Genomic DNA, 21,606 nt, shown 5'->3' with positions numbered 1-21,606 from the left:
TGGGTTGTAAAGACTTCGATTCCTGTATAATATGAGTACATTCCGATTAGGATGTATGTTCGGATAGGCGCTTATCTGATGTAACGGTTTTAAATGTCTACAGTTACATCACATTTTAGACTTGACCATTTAACTTGTGGTTAATTTGAACTTTATATTCTTTGAAGTTTGCAAAATGATCCAGGTGCAGTTGATAACTACAAAATATTAACATCATTTTCCAGTGTTAACATATCAGTACAGATAGACATGACATTACTAGATCTGATATTTGACGTTTGAACCGAAACCGCGTCGGGAAATTTCTTAAACTACTCTTCCTATATAAGCGCTCCTGTCCTAAAAAGTAGCCAAATGTGAACCTGGTTAAACTGTAGGTCGGCTTCATTTTCCAGGTATTCCCGGCGCTTTAAGTTTGTTTTTCACAATTTAATTTTCACCACTTGCCTTTCATATCGTTTGCTTTGTTGTTGGGCAAACGGTGCCGCGGTACGAGACATTGCACCGGATTTCACGACCATTCTGATTATGTTGCATAACCTTGTATGCTCGATGAACGTAATAAACTATAATTTAACGACGCGGCTTTGACGTAATAGCAGTTGCCCGGCGATAAAAATTGAACATTCCAACCTTTGGCCAGCACAACACAATGCTTATACAGCCAGTGTCTAGACACGAAATGCAATGTTTGCAGGTGCTCTTGGAATTCACTGCTATCTTTCGTGTACCGCTGTAACTTGCTAGCGGTCAAAACAAACGTGTGGGAATGTAAATCATTAATTTCACATTTCTATCGCCTTTTGCGTACATTTCGTCACTTAGTAGCTCGCTTTGTCAAACCATCCATCGTCGCTAATTGTGGAATGATGCGCTCGCCCTCTGACGTTTGTTTGCAGTGTCCTGGTTATGCCCCTTGTGCGTGCTTGGTTTGGCGAACACCTCAACAACAAGGTTGCAATTAAGTCCAACCAAGAATTAGACCAATTTCTTTGCTTGAGACAAAATGCCGCAAGTATAAAGCCAAATTCGTTGATACGCCATTTTTTATAAGAAACTTTGCGTTGAAGATTGCAGTAACTTGACCTCTCTGTAAGTTTCAGTGCAATTTTTTATGCTGCAAGTTTCGTACAGAGTTTACTAATTTCTCAAGACCTGAAGTTGTATTTAACCAAAGCTCATTGAGCAGCATTTGACATCAGCACAACATACAATCTTGTCGGCTCAGTGGCTGATTGGTTCGAGCGCTGGATTCGGAATAAATGCGATTCATGTTCCATTTTAGTTACCCAGTGGCACTACACCGTTGTAATGGCCTTCGGAAAGTCATTTACGACACTCGCTCGTGTTCAGTGGACCTGGTGGACAGTTTTAAATTCGGGCAATGCGGTATAAAAATCAAAAAACTAAAAAAAGGTATGTGACAATCCAAACTTGCAGAAAGTCTAGCTTGGTGACAGGGGCTTGGACGATGAGGAATCATCGCCGGGTTTAAGTCGTGCAAAGACCTTCCTCACTCCGAGATAAAGATTATGACGCATCATACCAACTATTTGTGAATGTGACAAACGAGAAACGTTTTATGAATTTGAGTTGGCCCAGTGTTAGGAATTCTTAACTTTTTGGAAGGTGGCCTTTACAATTCCTTACAACAGGTTTCCAATAGAACACTGAGAGTATTTGAGTCAAATCTGCATAAATTAGAATATATTTCAACAATATGTGTTATTATCCATTTGCTGCTGTATGTTCATTTTTTAGGGTCGTACTAATTTGCATACCTGGATCGCGTCTTGGGTGATTGCCCGATTTTGTTTTTATACGGACTGATTCTTTGTTTGTTTGTTTGATTGATATCGGTTTTGATACCCGTGCAAGTGGCGTAGAAAAATGTTTTGTTTTGACAAAAGCGTTGTTTCGTTATTTTCAGTTAGCAATTAACAGCATAGATTATACCCAGTTGCAACCTCGTCTGCCTTTTTTACAAATGAAATTTTGTAGAAGACGACTCGGACTATTCATGGTTAACAGCGATGTTAATTTTAAGGACTAGGCTTGTTTGTACTGCAACGCCACGAATAAGCAGGCTGCTAATGCAGTTGGTATATAAGTAACGGATAACTTGGGGTCCACTTCGCAGCTAAGACAGACTTTGTGTTCCGTTGCTTATTGCAACAGCGCGTTGAAAATTTGTTTTAAAAATTGATAAAATCTTTGAAAGTCGGGAAACGTTAGCGCGTGAAATTTGCATCTCGTTTTACAAAAACAAGTGCAGTTAAGGACAGGTTTTTGCGTGCCGTCTCCAAGTTATATCAACCACTTTACAACCTTCGCCAGTGACCAGTCGCTGCTGTGGGAACAGGGTATCGTCACCAAAATGGCTGATCGAGACAATTATTGACTGGCTTCACCGTTACGCGAAATTCACCATTTGTCAATAAACCGAAAAATATTTTGATATTTCAACAGACGACTTTAACAAGGAAACTATCAAGTTACTTAAATCTAGAAAGCCGTATATTACTTTCAAAATAGATATCGTTTTACCCTGTAACGCGGTAGGGCCCAGTTAGCTTTGCACAGTTAGTAACAAATTAAATCCTTTCCAATGTTCTTTCCCAGTAAAGTGCACAATACTGTCCATTCCACAGTCAAAATAGAAAATACATGTGTTAATTCTACTGAAACCATGCTTTTTGTATATAACCGTGTAATCTGTAGTGTATATACAGTTATAAGTGGCATAGAGTAATATATTACATTTCATTGTTGAATAATCTTATGGTAGCAATTAGCCAGCTGATACAGGATGACCATCTACCTAAATACGCAGCTAGCGGTGAATTATTTTCAGTATTTGCAAGCCGCTGCATACATTTCAGTCGGATTTCTCTTGAGAGCAAAACGATTAAAAACACGCAGGTACTAAAAAACCAAGGCCACTACAAATCTAACTATATCAGAAAAAGACAAAACCAGATAAGAATTAAGAACAAAACTAAAGAACATGGCAAATAAAATTTTTCTTTATTGGCGTAGAAAACTGGGAGAGTGTAAGGTATTAACATGTTGATTGTCTTTTGGGTGTAATGGGATTTCTTATCGCTATCTAAACCTTACAGTCTTACACATATTGTGAACCCACTTCGATTATGTGTTTTGCTTTGACTTTAGGTTGTCGTGATAATGGAACTTTTTACCGCTAAATTACGTGTTATTAACATGGAATGGTGTTTTCATCTCAGTTTTAAATTCTTTCTTCAATCACAAGTCAATATGGCAGCCGGCAGTTCTGCAAAGTTGTTTACTACCTTATTTCAAGCGAAACCTATGCGCTGGTAAACAACTCGATTGATCAGCCATTTTATATACTGACTTTGATTTTTAATATTTAACTAGCATTTGCAAAGTCATGCCTTTTTTCGTGGACAGCGCAACTGTTTAAGACTTTCTTTTAAATGCTCTTTGTTTCAACGCTTTCTTTGATTTCTATGAAAAGTTTGATATGCTTTAAAACACGAAACCTGGCAACTGCAAAAATTGCTTGCATGTGTCATTTTTTCCAGAGAGTAATTGCGATATGTTAAATTGTCTCCATTTCGTACCGACATCTCCCTTTTTTCGCGTATGTTTGAGATAGTTTCGTAAATGAGGTAGCATAACTAAATATAAAAAAAATAAACTAACTTTCTCAGTAAATTTTGCGGTTTGTGTGTTGCGCGTTCAATAAGAACTTGGATATTGGTCCATCAATGTGCCAGTGATTTGTCGCGAAGTATTAAAAATAAAAGCTAATCGCGAATTTATCAGCGTTGTGCTCTGCTTGTTCACAGCAATTTGCTGGTATCATGAATAGGAAATATCTTCTTTAATCGCTACGACAAAATCCGCAAAGCGTTTTACCCAGCCGGCTAAAATATAGCCAGACGCTATTAGAAGAATCTCGCCTATGATTTCTCTCAAGTCTTTGTTCACTAACCACTAGTTATGCTCTTCAAATCCTTTTCTCTACCGGCGTGACATTTGACCTCTGTCGGGATGGCCGCGCTTGTGACAGCTCAAAGGTCATTTTCAAGTCACCAGCACGAGTTTAAAGCGTTACCAGTGCGGCATCTTGTGATCATCCGTGCGCGGTTAAGTCGAACATGGGCTCGTTGCTACGCTTTACCGTGAAGAAAAAAAAGCTGAATTCGATCTTAAGGTCGATAAGACGCTTAGAAAATTCCCTGCGGTTTTCCCAAATGTCATCTTCTTGCGATTTTCAGCTGCGAGATCGGACGAACAATTACGCCGTGTCTCTGTATTCGCATTAATACTTTTTTGTGGGGAATTATACATGAAGCTTTATTGGCGGTTATAGTTGTGCTGTTTATGCTGCTAGCTTGACATAAGCATTGACCTTCAATTTTTTTCGATTGCTTGTTTTCCACGAGAATTGGTGTAAGTCATTGATAAATAACAAAGTAAATTTAGATTGGCTGGATAAGCATTTACCTGCAACGTATGGGGCAGTATGCTACAGTCTTCCAAGCTGTTTTTTTCTTTTCCGTCTCCTTTATTTTACTTACATTTTTTCGTGACTATATTTTTACAGACTGATTAAAATCAGTTATTGTTAACACTTAACAATACATTGTCGACATTGATGTTCAAGACAAGTGTTGAAGTTTTGAGTTTGATTATGTTCTCTTTGAAACTTACATACCCTTCAATCCATCTTTCTACGTTTTGCAGATTGCGACTGTGTTTTGAACGAAAATGCTGCGTGGACATTTCGCCTCAACTCGTCATGGCAAGAAATTTACGTTAAACGAAGTGATGATGTCAGCGACTTTATTTGCGAGGGCACACGGATAGGACACGACGTCACCGATGACGAAAGAGAGAAAAGCTTTCGACTTTGCATCAATGGCCCAAGCAAATCCCGAACTACGTTGAAGATTTCATTGAATTTTGAAAATAGCCGCGATGAGATTAACTTGTCGTCTGACAAGATCAGTGACAAAACATCGGAACATGCGTGCAGTTGGCCGCACATCCAAGTATATCAGCCCGACAATTGCGTTCAGTCGTCCAATGGTGCCGCACAGAGACCCAGCGCGAAACTGAACCGGACTGCAAGGCATTTGGACGAATATTTAAAGGCGGGATCCAAAAGACAAAAATCTTACCGCAAAAGAAGACGCCGGAAAAATAGAGCGGAAAGGATTAAAAAGCGGAAAAAATTGGCGGAGTTTCGGCTTTTCCCAGGGAGTAGAAACCGCAATGAATCCGGCTCCAAGATAGGAATTATTAACAAAAGAAAAGGCGCGAGACGGCACATCGAGCCCGAAGGGGGTTTCTTTTCCGCACAAAACGGACACAAAACTTTGGATGCGGCCGAATTCCAAACTTTTCCCGAACGCATTGTGAAAAAACGGGGCCGAAATGTGAGGTCGGTCAAAAGATCGGTGGCTACGGAACTTTTAGAAATCTGCCACGCCAGCGCGACCTCCGCGTCTAACGCCACCATGATAAAAAGAAGGGTTCATCCAAGATGCCCCTCCTTAAAACGAGCTCGTGCGGGAAAAGCATTTGTCAGGTGGGGAAATGCATTTTTATGGGTGATTTTGTTAAAGGTTCTGTCAGCTTTTACACTTGCTTGTTGCGCTGTTGGTTTGATCTATCGCCTTCTCGTTGTATTTTAAAGAGACTGTTTGTCAGTCATAAACCTATTCCCCCCCCTTCCGATGTGTTAATTCGAAACGGCTGTGAAAACATGCCTCGCCCTGGTCATGTTCATAACGCTGGCTACTCTGTCGAACAGCAATCAACAGACAATTGCAGCATTCAAGTCCTCTCGAGATTAAGCGCGGATTAACATCTTACACCTAGTCGATTGCGTTTGTTGTTTGTATAATTATTGATGCTACATCTTTTGCAAAAATTTTTCTAATTGCAGAATGGAAAACCAAAACGTGCTTATTCAAACTCAGCACAATCAATTAAAAGTTTACGTTAGGTGGCGACATGGAGCAGTAGAAAACGACTTTTTCTCGAAAATCAAATTTATTCTCGTCTTTCAAGAAAACTCTTCAGGTAAGAAACGCGATGGTAAATCATGACGTATATTTGATTCTTCGGGTGTTAATTTTGGTGTTACTCGAAAGAACTGCCAAAGCCTGTTTGCTTAATTATTCAATTGAAGTTAGTTTATTATTAATTCGTTGTACAACAATACCCCTTTTCTGAATGATTTATATAAATATATATATATATATTTATATGCAATGCTAAAATGTTTTCTGTCAAACTGTTTTTTCCTGTTTGAAGGTGTTCAAAATGACTCTGGCTCGTCAAGTACCAGGTTGAACTCTGGTAACGTGACCTTATCAAATGTATCGAAGGACGAATCGTCGGTTCATTCTACGAATCTGACCGTCGTTTTAAGTGTGAGTTTGGCCGCATTCCTGACATGTGCCATCTTTGTCATCATCTTCAAGTGCAAATCGCGTGGAAGCGCTCTCTGCAACGCCGTCTGCCGGCATAAGAATACGGAAAATACCTGTCGCCAGATGGCCGTGAAGGAAGCAAGTACAAAGCAGGTGAGATTTTTTGCTCTATTTAGTCTTAAAAGTTTCTAATTATTGGTCTATTACCGATCACTGTTGTTATCTTGCCCATCTCTTCTTATCTACTTTCCAGCAGCTAAACGGTTTGCTTCGTCATAATATCTTATTAAAATCCGTTGTTGTCGCATATTCGTTGTTTATTATCAATTTTTGCCAAATATATTTCGGTCTTCTGTAAGCATTCGTCCGTTTTTATGATCACTTCGTTTAGATTTAGTTTTCCGAATATAATGTACGTCAGACACCGCAGTCACAAAGTTGTCGTTCCAAGTTTAACTTTTGTGGTTTTAACTCTTTCCATTTTCACCACGTAGGGTTGTTTCATTCTTATTTTCCATCTCCAACCCAAGTTCTAGTTCTGACAACACTGAACTCCGCCCTGTTTTCCAATTTTATTGTATTTTCAAGAGTCTGTTATTCTGTTTGGCCTCCTTAATTTTGATTTCAATAAAAAAAGCAGTAAGACTATGGGTTAATAAACACAAGCCTAAATCAGCGAATAGGAAGCCATTTTTTTCTGCGCCTGGGTTTACTAATTACTTTAACCAGTTTATTGCAGTTTTAATTGCCTGGCGCCCTACTTCAGGGAAGTTACAGCTGACTCATTTTTATCGCACGCGTGGTAGAATTTCAGTACACAGGTTCTTAACGGAAGTGTCGCAGGTACACCTTACTGAAGTGACGTCACGTTAAAGATCTAGCTTGTCTGCATCAGCCGGGTGCATCCGGTTTATGCCGCTGTAACAACACATCAATGGTCCGCCGGCAACACGAGCCAATAAAATATGCAAATGAAGCTCGTGTTAGCTGGTATTAGCCGTCGTCAATCGTTGCTTTTGGTCAAATTTCCTCATAAAGCCTCATAGTTTGTTTTTGCGATGTTGAACTTTGCTTTTTTGAATTTAGGACGTTAAATCCAACGGCGTAAAACAGAGAGATAGAGAGATAGCAAAACGCCCATAACACGTATAAAGTCTGGAATCTTGATCGTTTATTCTGCCGTGGACTTAGTTTGTTTTGATCAGTCGCGTCGTTTTACATAACTTCTTCATGGTTAAAGGCAGCACCTCGATGGCTTGCGTGAAACTTTGTTGCAACCTACATAAGCTGATTATCTCTAAATTATGTCTCACGGTAAATATATCCCGAAGTATTTCTTTAGCTTGCATATGATTCATTACCAATCTGCGCGAGTTGACATGTGATATAATCTTGGTATTTCATTCTGCTAACAATGCTAGTCGTTTAGCGTTTGCTGGGGTCTATGGTAGGCCAAATAGCTTTCCAAGGCGAGGCCCAGGGCGTTCATTCGTCTGTGTTAATACAATAAAATACACACACAGCAAGCGCTGTACCGTGTTTCGCTCTATAAGTCTATACTAAAAGACGCGGTTGAAAAACAACTTGTTTTCGAAAAATCAGCTATATCCGTGTGAAAAAATTCATTTTAAGTTAATATAGATCCAAATTTTCTACTAAAAGTTGTAATTCCGTTAAGTGACTGTTGAAATATGCGCAGCCATGTACTTGTGTACTGTTCGTGGTCGCGACTTGGGAGTAAATTTTGCTCGGCTTAGAACGGCCTCGCTAAACGGGTACGTGTTGTGGTTTCTGATTGGTCGACATTGCAAACCCGTCTGACATTTGACTGCGGCCGTCACATCACGAATTCGCGAAGTTTTCTCTCCTCTGTCTGGGCTTGGCATTTTTTCTGTCCAGCTTCTGTCAGGATTTGGTTGGGGAGCTAAATGCACAACTACCATTGTCACGTCACGTCGCCGTCATATACAGACCCGTTATTTACTTAGCAACGCCCGGTCTTCGTTGTGTGGTTCTTGTAATGATATTGAGGCCTCGGAATATCGCAATACAAATCATTGTACGATTTTTGTATACAAACATATCATTGTTTCCTACTTTTTCACAAAGACGTCGTTTTTTATCGGTTAATAACAAAATAATTCGGATGAACAACAACCGGTTCCGCTTACATTATCTTCGCGTGTTCGGTTTAGTTAAAGCCCTCGTTGCCGCTGTAATCACGCGTCCGTTTGACCTGACCTGTTATGAAATGAGCTTTTGGCTTTATTAAAAAACACTAGCGTCGGCGACTAATCCCCCTTCGAGTCCTTCAGCCTCCCAGCACGTCACTATCAAGCGCTCAATCCACTAAACGCTGAGCAGCCAATTGTTCTTTACGGGTCAAGGACTTTCAACATTGCCATTTATCTGTCCGTAATTCTGGCTTGCTCGACTGACTTACAGGCTACGACCGGTTTGTCTGCTGCGTTTTTTGTGCTTCAAAAACTGCAATGAAATCGTGTCTGACTGTGCAATGTGTAGTGTACGTTTGTAAACTTGTGTATATCATTTATTTGTTGATTTCTTTCGTAGATGATTTTAGCGTGTATTCTCAGTTACTTGGCAGTTAGGGTAATTACACAAGAAATATTCGATATCGAGTGGGGCCGAGAAAGCATCGAGTTAAGCCGAGTTGTCAGGTTATCAATTATTCTTTTATTCTACTGCTTCTCTAGGGCTCAATTCTCACGCGAATTATAAAAAGCTTTGTAGAACAATTGAGGACTTGAACCTTAAAATAAGGACAAACATCGTTCTTCACTTTGAACACAGGCGTCGGGTCGACAGCTTATACGGTAAATAACGCTTCCCGGTTCCGCCATATGAACGGCTCAAACTTCGGTGCTGATTTCTCTGATAAATTGCTGTCAGTTATTTAATATCCTAAGCGGCGCCGAATTAATGTATAATGGTGTATGAACGTTACATAACCCGACGGATACAACGTGGCGCCTGCCAACGCTTGTTAGAGTTGGAATTTGGTGAAAGTTTTCTTCGTCGGGATGGGCGTTACCAAACTTCTCTTGTTAGTGGTGCCTTCATTACTAACTATCGGCCTTCACCTGTGTGTACGGTTTCTCAGAAAAATATACTTTAAAAAATAACGAACGTACCTAGCGTGGCACACGGCACTCACAACCTATAAGCATGATGTGCATATAGGGTACTGAGCTTATTGTTTTAGCTGTTTGAGCTCGTAGATGAACGTCTTTGTTTAATTGATTCTCCTTTCAAGCTGAGACGACGATTGAGGTTATTACTTTGTTTCTTGGGTCACATAGTTCTCAGAGATGCAGTATGACGTCATCACTCCCATACAAAACATGCTTTTGAGGATGATGACGTCAAAATTGGTTTTTATTAAGGCTTGTGGCGGGGAGCACGTTGAAAGGTCAGATAACGCTTTATGGCTCTTAGCTGCGCAGGTTTTCACAAAATTTCAGCCGAAACCGACGCAACGCGTTTTTCGCATGCTGAGTATGACTGCAATGACTGCACCTTCGGCAGATTGCGAACACCTGTTGCGTTATTTCAAGTTAAAACCTTTCGCGTACCCGTTGCCGTTGGTTTAAGTCAAGGCCAGTTTAATATTATCTACAGTATAATATCTATGCAGTTCGTGCCCTCAAGAACTTCGAGCATTTCGTGGTTGGATTTGCGAAAAACACTTTTAGGTGATGAGGCCTTTATAAAAGCTAAAAGTTTGCCTTAGGTTATGAAGTTTTCTGCAAAATTGGTCTTTTCTAAGGGGCCACCGCACTCTTGTGTTAATGTTACTTTGCGTGACTGGTGTAGTAATGCCGTTCGCTATTTGCAAGAAATTAGAATGAATGTAAAAATCACACCGTGATAATGATCTCTATCGCAAGTACATGCAGGATCACGGTATCAACTTTCCAGTATGGCATTAACTTTAAACGATGAGATCAATTCGTAACGTGACACAAGATACGTAAAAACAGACTTGATCTCTGTTACAGAGCGCCCCGCGGCAATGGCTTAAATACCATTCTAGTGTATATTACGTCTTTGTTTAAGCGTTTGAAGTTAATATCTCACGCGACTCAGACTCCTACTACGTGGCTGTTTCATCCAGTTAAGTGCAGGTACGTATCGAAAGGTTTGCTTATAAACTTTTTCGTCATCTGCGCAGGACTTACGACAATTGACTTTCTGGTTATAACTTTTTTTACACTATAACAGTCTGGCCTGCGTAGAAAGCCAAGGAAATCCTTGCAAAAAATGGAAGGTGGTTTAAACATTGTTGAATTTCTTCCACATTGAACACCTTCAGCAGCATTCGAAAGACGATGTGCGTAAGCAAACGTATCTATAACATTTTCTTCCTAATCATATCCGACGTTTTTATGTTTACCGGTATGTACGACAGCTTATGGCAGACGTGTTACCGTAACAATCTTATTGACATTTCGGGCATTTCAGACAAGCGGACTCACTTCACCCAATTCGTGACGGAAATCCCCGCTCCGCATATACGGGTCTGGCATTTAACGACTTTACTTAAATCCGTCGTTGGCGAGTCAGACGTTGTAGACCCTTGCTACGTGACCGTTTGCATCTGATAGTGATAGGTTGGTAGAATAGGTCTGTAAATGGTGAATGTAGTTGGCTTGTATATGACCATGCGTGAGGCGATCCCCAGGTGATGACTCTTCACCATCTTAGCGTTAAATTGTGTTTTTGTGGAGATGTTATGGCAATTAGCGCCGACCAATGTCTCGCATACATAACTCAAACAACAATTTTAGACATTTATTTTTTATAAGAAATCTTTTGTAAGAAACTGTAGCGGCCTCATTCCGAAAAGCGAAGAAACTCTTGTATTAGGTCAACTCAAAGTTAAGAGGCTTTTTGCTGGGCTGTTTGCAACCCGACACGTATAAAATTGCAGTGCAGGTTATTATCCATTTCTTACTGAAAACGGCTATTTCATTTTCAGCTCAGTGAGTTTTGATGCGAAGCAAGTTCATGTCGCGATAAGTTAAAAAACTTTGTAGGAAATTTATCGTTACATTCATGGCCGAAGGTAAGCGTGAGTACAGTGAAGGCCAGACTTCAACCCAACGTTTCTTGTAAAAACGACTACATCGAAAGATGATTTCAAAAACTGTGGAAACTTAATCGTATTCGCTTTTTTCTCCCTACATTTATTGATGACGTCACACGGTTAGTTTGCTGCCAAGCTTGTGTGAGAATGCCAGTAATTGGCATGTGGCAAGTATTCCATTATTATACCCAGGGTTGCCATACCGTCCTTATTTCTAAGATTTGTCCTTATTTTGAAGGTCCTTGTCTTAGAAAATGTTTTTTTCCTTTTTTCTAAGAAATGTCCTTATTTTCACTTGCGTCCTTATTTTCGTCTTATTTTTAGGGCAGAGGTTCGTATTTTGGGCATTTTGACACCTTTAGTATACCATTTTGTACCAAAGAGATACAAAATTTAAAAACATGCAGATGGTGTCTCGTTTTTTTTTTTTTTTTTGTTAGGAACATTGGTTGCTTTCTCCTGTTGTGCATTTTTTAAAGTGATATTCGTCTTTCGTTTCCTAGTCGTGCTTATTTTTGAGTTGAGACCGATGGCAACCCTGATTATACCTCTACGTGGTGATCTGTCATCCTTAGGAATGGTTATGCATTGTACTTTATAGGTGCTAAGTACACGCATTTAACTTAGCAAAAAGTTTTCAAATCGAATGTTCAAAACAAATTAATGAAAGCAATTTGTGTAATTAAAAGTAATGTGTTTCCAAAACTGCTAGAATTTGCTTAAGTTTTGCCCAGCAATTCGCTATATTAAACTTAAAAGCGAAATTAACCCATCCGATCAGAGTTATAATTAAACCGTGTCACGCAAACTGCGAGTATTAATGCTAGCATGTTACGCTTGTATGTAAATTTGCCCTGAAGGAACGCTTCCATGCAGATTCGTTGAAAGTCTGTTAGCGGGGTCCAGTGATTTAAAATTCAGTCATGTGGGACCAAGTTACGTGTCACTTCTCCTGCATGCCACCAAGCTATTTTGCTTGCAAGAGGAAGAGTTATAGGAGAAACGTGAGCATGGTGTTGTGATGATTTTTGATGGTGGTGATTTTTTTTCTTAAATTCATGCTCAGGGTAATCATAGTTGTACTCTGTTATGTACAGGCAGGTTTCTTGTTTTGACTGAGAACCTATTTGAGGTGTCTTATTGGCGTTTTACGTCAGTTTTGATGCAGGTGAACTCCGTACATTTTTGTTATGAAATTCTAGGCTGCTTTTTATATGTGCGCTTTGTTACAGGTCCCGCGATGACTTTCATGTTTTTCATGAAACGTGATTTTTTGCTGATTTTAAATTTTCTTCAATCTTTTTTTTAACATCAGCCAAGGCGATTCTTAAATTAACTGTTCAAATTTGCATCTCGCGCACAAATGTTCTATAAACAACATTGTAGGTTTCGGATGTATTTGCCAAAACGGCGGTTTCTGTCAGAATTTTGGTCAAACTTTTGCGGTAATCTGTCTCTGTATTTGCCTTGCAATGGTTATATGGCTGTAAAAGGTTTTAAACTCCGACAAATTGGCCATTTAATCACGTAATTTGTTTACTGTAGCGTTTATGTATTGCATATGACAACAATGATTTGAAAAATGAAGCCACGTTCCTACAAGGCAATGTACAATACAATAGTTACTCAGACGTCATTTCGTAATTAAAAAAAAAACAGTTCCGCGACAAAATAAGCTTTTAAATAGTTCAAGCGGCTGCAAAACAACTGCCCACCACGTTCACGAGCGAACGACGCTGTCAGCTTGTGATTCATATTGAAAGAAACCAAATGAGGTTGTACCTGCTTTGTGCTCTTGTTTTGACTGCGCGTGTTTTTCCCTGAAGCGTCGCTGATAATAACAGCCGTTACGAAATACCTAAAACCACGCCTGGGTTTTCGTAAGTGACTCAAACCTTCCACATCGAGCAAAACAGTCACGTCCCCGCTTCAACGCTTAACTTTTAGAAAGCGGATTAAGTTGGTTGTTCTTCAATATGCCCGCTCGGGCCTTTCGCACTTTATCCTCACAAAGGCAATCACTATTTGCTTGGGCCACAACGGGACTTTGTAAATTCCACTTCGTTTACGAGCGCGGTGCAATTTGCCAGTTATTGAACCGAGAAACCCTGTTAAAAGCTTCTGTCAAAGCCGTCTTTAGTGGATTCGTTTGAGTTTTCTATTCAAACCCAATTTTGGTGGAACAGGCTATATACGGTCGCACAGAAAACGCCAAATTGGTGAAAGTGTATTCGGGGATCAGTTCAACCAATTAATTTTGTTGCCCCGTCTCATATAACAAGCTCCTAAATGAAACGTGAACACGATTCCTTGTCCGAACGGTTAATAAACAAGAAGTGCCAGTTAGAGTTTCGAGACACTGGGTATAACATTTCATGAATTGCGAAATGCCGCCGTCGAATGGTCCCGTTTTATGCCTGTTCACGTCTGGGTCTGTCACGTAATACGGTTAGCTTATTAACAAGAAGGGAGCGTTCACAGGAACTTGGCAATCAAGAGACCAAGTATAATGACGGTAACTCGGTTTGCTGTTTGTGCGTTATTATGCCTTTTGACATTATATTGTCTGCGTATTGTGACCGGAGACTGGATTCTTTCAACCATGACCTCATATCCTTCAATTATTATCGAGCGATTGCGTAATTTACGAGTTCCGACCGACAGTACAGCCGCACAGACAATTACGTGCATCTCCGAGTCCAAATATACGCGCAAGTGTCGAAATAGCATTAAATTAATATTCCACAATTGTGCGGTGCAGACAATTGTGCGGTCTTGGTACTTCAAATCTGACTTCCGCAATTTCACTTGCGCCACTTACGCTGGATACAGTCAATTGTCAGTGTGGCTTTCCAATACCTCACACAGTCTTGAACGTATTTCTGTGGTTACAACGTGTCTGAAGAAACGGTTTGAAAATCACGTAGACAGATGTATATTTCAGTATTCGATCGTGCACAGACTGCTTATTACTGGCCGTGAGGCGTCGCATTGATGAGATAGCTGTGGTTCTCTGTCTCGAATGTTTGCTGATTAAGTAAGCTTCTTTGCACACGATGAGCATTTGTTTTGTTTACATCACGTCTGACAGAGTCACACAAATTTCTTGTTTCGTTTATTCGGGAAATAGTTAGTATGTGTTGTGCTGTATCTGTTACTCTTCCGTTTGTCGAACGCAGTGTGCCGCTCCAGGCGTTATTTGTCATTGTTACGCGTTTAACTATCGATATAATAGACCGTCGCCTAGAAATATGTGGGACGCCGAATACGTGATCGGCTGGCAACGTGTTGTTGAACCGTCGTGTCGGGTTTAAATGAAGGGTCGTGTGTTTCAGTCACTCCTGTATACAGTCTGCCTATATAATGTTACAATGTGCTGCGCATCTGGTTTCGGACAGAGATCCACCAATTGTCCCAGTGCCTTTTATTCCCATTCGTTACTACGTGATACATTCCGCTGTGTAGGCTTTGTAAATGTCTGCTCGTTTTCGCGGCGTCTGGTGCGCCGTTTTTTCTCCCTCTTTGTCTGGGGAGGCGCTTCTCTCTTAATTTTAACCCGGCGTGTGTCCTTTTTCACCTAGATCATATCGCCGCCTGTAGCTATACCTGCACAACGCTTTAACACACTGCGTCGTCTGGAGTTCACGGCCGGTTAACTTGCCGGCTTGACCGTAGGGGCTGTTGCGTGGCAAACTTGAACTTCTAGCTTGCTTGGCCTGTGTAAGAAAGTGATCGAAAAAGGAGGCTAGAGCAGACCAGGTAATAATTAGCAAAGTACTGACAACTACATTACTTTGTTGTCTTGGTCGTCGCTTGTTTGCTCAGCAGCTCAAAACGAATTGTTGTGGGAAATTTTGAGAAAGTTAGATATGAACGAATCTAGTCTCTGAGTAACAGGCAGTTTAGCCATGATCATCATAATTTCCGCTCTAATTTGGTAGAAAGTTAAAGATTGTTGGGTTGTGTTTTTGCAGATATATTTCTTTGTTTTGGACTTTATGAACGGAGCATTTTATGTGATGGTTTATATTCCTCAAAGCTTCTACACTTATAAAACTGTAATCCTGTTACCAAACCACCCAAATAGCTGGTGGCTATGCGCAGAATTTTCTGAAAACTGGCGGTACCGTTGTGAAACTTTGAGGCAGACAAAACGCAAGAAAACGTGATCGTAAAATACCCAGAGTGACTTACATGGGCGCCAAATTTGTATTAATGTGTCATTGTGCAACATAGTATGTACTGAATAGCTACGCTTGACAGGCCCAGACAAGTAATCAGCCTTTGAAATTCAACCGTTCTGAACAAGCACTAAAATTTTTATTGCTAGGTAAAAATGATCTGGTCCTTGCTGATGGTTGGGAAGAAATTGCAGAAATTTATAAAAAAAAAAAAACGCAATTTTTTAAATATCTTCTCTCTCCAAATTTGAAAAAAAAGTGTTTGAATGAGTTGGTTTTAGCTGGTAATAAGCTGAACATGTAATATGTTTTTTTTTGGTTATAACAGTTCAATGCTAAGTATTTTCACAACATTTGTCAACTAAATAGCTCGAATTTTAAAGGAATGTTTTACAAAATTGAGACAAATTCGACGCCATCGATGAAGCCTCTTTGAGCAATGTGTGCTCGGAAGCGTTGCGCAAGAAATAACACAACAAAAGCGACGTCTTTGAACAATGTCAAATATGCTAATAACGCCGCTGTTACTGTTCTACCCCTGTGTACACTGTCTTACACCATTTTCCTTGCGTTTTCCTTCTAAATCTTACTCCGTTTGCTTTTACCGATTTGTATGTTGTTTGAAGGTTTTCTTACGTTGTGTCCGCGCTTCTTAATCAGTTGAATATTAGACAAATTCCAGAAATTGTTGGTGTGTCAACGTTGACAGCCAGCGGGTGGATGCAGGAATTTTCAAGTTTCATTTTTTGGGAACTTGGTTTGGGCGCCGATTTTGTAATATACGTTTTATACAGAGTTTCTTAATTTATGGAGACATGAAATTGTGTTAAAGCAAAGTTCGCTAAGCAAAGACCAACTTAGCTTTTTTCAGTAAGAAAAGGAACGAAGCTTGAGTTTATTTTTAAGTTCTAAATATACTCGTACAATTTTAAACAAGTTACACTTAAAGCGAGCTCAGCAGACGACCGATCGTGTATGTAAAGAAGCTTCTTCACGTTGAGTAGGCCCGATAGAAGAGTATGTTAGCTTTCTTAAAAGAAGTCTTCGAAGTATCTTGTTCAAAATGAGTGTGCCAACGCAAAGCAGTACTAATATCGGGATTTTTACAGATTTATCAGACCTGTAGTAGCATATATAACCGGCAACTGTATAATAAATATTAAGTTAGTTTGGTTGAGATAATGCCAATTTCTTGGTGCGCGGTCGACGGAAATTAATCCCACATCGTCGCTGAAAAGAAATGCCCCAGCTGTTGCTCGCCTTGCTATCGCCGCTACGAAGCATTAAACCGAAATTAAGAGATTCCGAACCTCTGCAGAGGAAACGCGGTAGAACTAAGAAGTCCAACGAGAAGAGGAGGAACGAATCTTCTCCCTCCAGTTTATTTTGCTGCTGCTCAACGAGGAATGAGGTAATTGTGTTGCCTTCTGGGCCTGCATCACTCATCCAATATTTTTAAGAAGGGATCAAATAGATTAACCCCTAACCGTGTGTTCGGGTTCTCGATTCAACGGGACCAAACGTGGGTCTTGTCACGTAGACTCGTTTGCGGTAACGTTTCAACATCGCGCGGTGCAGCAAAGTGATTGCTCTGACGAGCGCTTACTGCCGTGCCTTATACGTATGAGTAAATTTCAGTCCTCCTTTGGTGAAAGACACCATCAAAACTTTTAACCGTACTAGACTAGAAGGTTTATGGTCCGTTATTGCATGTCGATTTGTACCTCAAACCGCTAATTATAGGTGGCTCGGTAATATTGATTGACCAGCATGCATTTTGTGATTCTTTAGTTTAGGAAAATACGTTTTCAGTGAGCTAGTTTTGCTTCGCATTTGATGCCTGCTCACGCGATTAATTAGACTGTGAGCTAAATTGTTTTTTGCTTATTATAGCAAAAATGCATTTGTGCTAATGCAAAAAAGAAAATTTACGGTCTTAACCCGTAATTTTCTGTTGTAATATTACAAGTAATAAAACAATGAACCGCCCAAACACGGTATACAGTGGCATCATTTTTTTAGTCTGGTAACTAATTGCGCAATGCATAGTTCTTCCCTTATCGGGTCTAAGCCTTAGACCGTCTACAATCCATCTTCTATACATAGTTCGTGCGGTTTTGCTAAGGCACGTTTCGCCCAGACTGTAAAATTCCCTGCTATTATACGCAGCAAACAGCGCAATTTTGTCGCTTTTCTACCCGTTCAACAAGTCTATCATCTGGCAGTTAGTTGCGTGACCAGAACCATTTTTAGAGTTAAAGAAACATGTTTATTTGTACTGGAAAAGAAACCAACTGATATTGTTTAAAATAATGTAAATAACATTTCCTGAGTTTTGTGGATTATTTAATTTCGCGTCACATCTGCGCGGTGAGGATTCAAATTACCAACTTTAATTGACCTGTCAAAGGGCCGTGTCTTGAATTGCGTTAAAAAATGGCTTGCACGTTCGCTAATGTCATTTTTTACATTTGTCCCTGGGAATAATAAAGAGACAGGCAGATTTGCGCTAATACGTTGGAACTAATTATAAAATTATCCCGATCCAGTTGTACACTAACCATCTTGGATGATTGTACCGGACGCTTGTCACCTTGAAATCGAAGCCAAGGGAAATAAGCAATACTGACACATAAAAGCGCCTTCACATTTTCATGTTTTAGTAAATGAAATCTGACCGTACAACCATTCAGGAGTTTCACTTCTGGCCAAAACTACGTGAGCTTATCACATAAGCATGTACGTGTCAATATTATCTTAACACATTTATCGAGTTGTTAATTGTCCTATGCGCGGCGTATCTTTGTCGCAAACATCTGCGCACACTCGGCGACAAGTCTTCGTCGTTTAACAATGCGTTCGTGTAACGAGCTGGCATTGTTGGAATTTGTCTTTCAACTGAATAAAGCAGGCTGTGGATTGCGACTGAATTACTAAACCTCTTCCTACCAGTCTGTACAGTTGGTACGAGGCGGCCTTTGTGTTGTCATTAAGAATTTCATCCATTGCCTCGCATTTGTCGTAGGAAAATGGGAACGGACGCGCTGTTTACTTGGTGCTGGTCCTTGCAGCGGCCACAAACGTTCTAACAAATTTCACAAATCTTCGCCGCGTGTTCTGTATTAAGGCTACATTAAGGTCAAAATGTCGGCGGAAAAATTAATTTGTCGTTGTCTGGAGTTGACAGTAAGTGCGGTGATTTACTTGCCAAGTCCTTTGTGACCGCAAAAACCAGATGATTTATGGTTTTACCAATAAAGTTGGTACGATGAGCTATTCCGGGCTATTTTCTGTTTTCCCATCAAAGTCAACGGCGTAGTATCTGTACTGACGTCATTTGATGGCCTATGACCCCGCTAGCGGCGCCTTCTGATCATAAAACGAACTTGAAAAATAATCGATTTTATAAAACTTTGCAGCAAATTACGTAGTAGTACCAGCCGTCCATGTGTACTGTTGCAGGTAGCAGCTAGGAAAGCATTGTAGTTAGTGTTTGTGTTGAAATAAATAAATTAAAGGGGTAAATCCTTATCTTATTTTCCTTTCCTATTTATTTACTTTCTCTTGATGTCCCGATTTGAACTCTGTCCGAAGCATCCTCCGAAAATCCGGTAATTCCGCCGTATGTTAATAATGCATGATGTGCATGCTATGCATTGTGTATTTCTGTGTATTTTTCGCTGTTGTTGCATTGTGTATTTTTCGCTGTTGAACTTACTTTAACTGTGACTACGTGCGCTGACTTGTTGTTCGTCAGCTCAGACGTGTGCTTGTGAGTTCGGTTATGACTCAGAAGCACTTCTATAGTCCCATTGTGTCTATTGGGATCGGAATTATTACGTAAATCGTTTTTTGCTTCCTACAGCACCTGCGGCCACTTTTCATTCATTCCGAATTAGTTTGGCCGCCGAATATGTCATTGCCCGACAAAAGTCATTGCTTTGTGATGTTGAACGCCATGAAACTGACGAGAATAGGACTGTTATGTAAAATTTTGTCGTAAAACTATTTTTCATTTCGACATTCGAAGATTTTGCATTCGGTTTGCATTGACACCCGTATGATAGCTTATAGTGTTTACCACGCCGTCGGTTTTGCTTATTTGGGTTTTAGAAAAGTGAGAGGCCGTCATTTTAGAAAGTCTCATTTGGCGATGATTATCTTAATTACGATGTCTACCAACGCAATGAAATCAGCGTTTTTTTCGATATTGCAATTTTGGGACGCGTAGACTAAGCTTCCACCACGTACATTGCATTTCCTCATTAGTCAATACTCGTTAAAACAAACACATTTCCATAATTCCGCGATGGATGTCGTCGCGTCTGAACAGCGCGAGAACTGTAACGATTTTGCTAAATTTAGCAGTTGCCTTTGTATTTTCTGGAAGAACGTTCGAAATCATTTTGGAAGAAAATTTCTGCCAAATGTTGACAAAAGGCGCTTCCTTCAAAAAATTCAGATGAGAAAAAAATAATCATTTCCACTCCAGACGGCGATGTTACAAGTTTCCTAGTCATAACATGAACGCGACAGTTGTAATTTTTTTTCTGTTTGTCTGCCAGCCAGTATTTCTTATCAGCAGCGTTATGACTTAATTTTTGCACGAATCCATTTCTTTTGGCGTCTGCCTCCCTAAACTGTTACAGACATACGTGACAGCGTTCTCACCATTGGTAAAACCTGTTATAGCGGAGATCTCGTGATGATCAACCATTTTTTCCCCAAAACTTAGCCGATGTATTCCGAGACCTGTCTTCTACAGCGTTTGGTATTTGCTACTTTAGCAGAAGGACGTTTAAAAAATGTCGGCATTTTCCCATGATAGAAGGTTTTGTGTTTCTCAGCCTTGTCACGTGACGTCTGCACGCTTGCCTATCAAAATGGACAATCGGTGCGTCAGGACGTTGCCTAAATAAAGCAAATCGTTCCCTTTCCCCTGCTCCCTGTGATAAATACAGACTTGTGACCATACAAAGCGTGCGTTCTTTAATTGTAACCAATCCGTCACAAATGGACGGTAGCTATTACACTACGTGGATGAACCGTCTGGGTCTAGTCTGCCGATCTCACGCAAAGGGTGTTTCGTTCTGGTGAAATACGATTTTTACTTATGAACTCTTTTCGCCCTTACGCGTCGTGCACGACATGTTTTCTTTAGCGCGGATCATACGATTTCATTGAACATCTGAGCACGTATTGCCTTGTGTATGGTTATGTCTGTGTTCAATCGTGCGTGAATTCTTATTCCGTTTTCTCGTACTACCGGGTTTTTGATACAGGTCACAGGTCGAGGTTTTTTGCGAAGTAAACAATCGAACAGAGCTGAGTCAATTTCCTGTTACGTTTCCAAGTGGCACAGTACACAACATGTATCCCCACCGGGTTATTTGCGGCTTCCTGAATCGTGTCAGGTTTTTTCAAAGTTATCCCTGTTTAAACAGAGACCATATCGCAAATCCTGAGGTAAACCAGCTCATGAATTTCGTGTAATTTTAACTCGCTTTACCACGGACACACGGTTTTTCCAGTCGTCGTTTATCAGATTTTGGTTATTGAACAAGATGCCGTTCACCAGGGAACTCATCTGCCTTGCCCGAAGGCGTTGTGCGATTTATTTCCAGTGAACCTTTCGCCTGCCACATATTCCGCGCGGTACATTTCGCTCGTGCAGTAAAAGATTGCTATTGAACTTATACACGGAGTGACATTATACAGATGGGCAGCCGCGTCTGCCCCCCAATCGGCCTCACATAAAAGTGCTGTACAGAGAAAAGCACTTTTCAACTTGTTTATTCGCCATCGCTTGTTGACCTGTAGCTTTTACGTGTGAGCGTAGACATCTGTAAATAAGCTCGCAGATTGCTACAGCAAAGAAACAGAC

General features: G+C 40.3%; 1 protein-coding gene across 1 annotated transcript in view; it reads left to right on the top strand.

Moving 5' to 3' along the window:
• Positions 1–21,606, top strand: part of LOC143460206 (uncharacterized) — a 30,226-nt gene that overhangs the window by 6,292 nt on the left and 2,328 nt on the right. Inside the window, exons 3-5 of the mRNA XM_076957636.1 lie at positions 4,735–5,581; positions 5,942–6,078; positions 6,313–6,584. Of these exons, the coding sequence (XP_076813751.1) occupies positions 4,735–5,581; positions 5,942–6,078; positions 6,313–6,584 (1,256 nt within the window). The remainder of the gene's footprint in view (positions 1–4,734; positions 5,582–5,941; positions 6,079–6,312; positions 6,585–21,606) is intronic.

The sequence above is a fragment of the Clavelina lepadiformis genome, chromosome 5 (assembly GCF_947623445.1).
Source record: "Clavelina lepadiformis chromosome 5, kaClaLepa1.1, whole genome shotgun sequence".
NCBI lineage: Eukaryota > Metazoa > Chordata > Ascidiacea > Aplousobranchia > Clavelinidae > Clavelina > Clavelina lepadiformis.
This window is presented reverse-complemented; position numbering and strand designations above follow the sequence as displayed.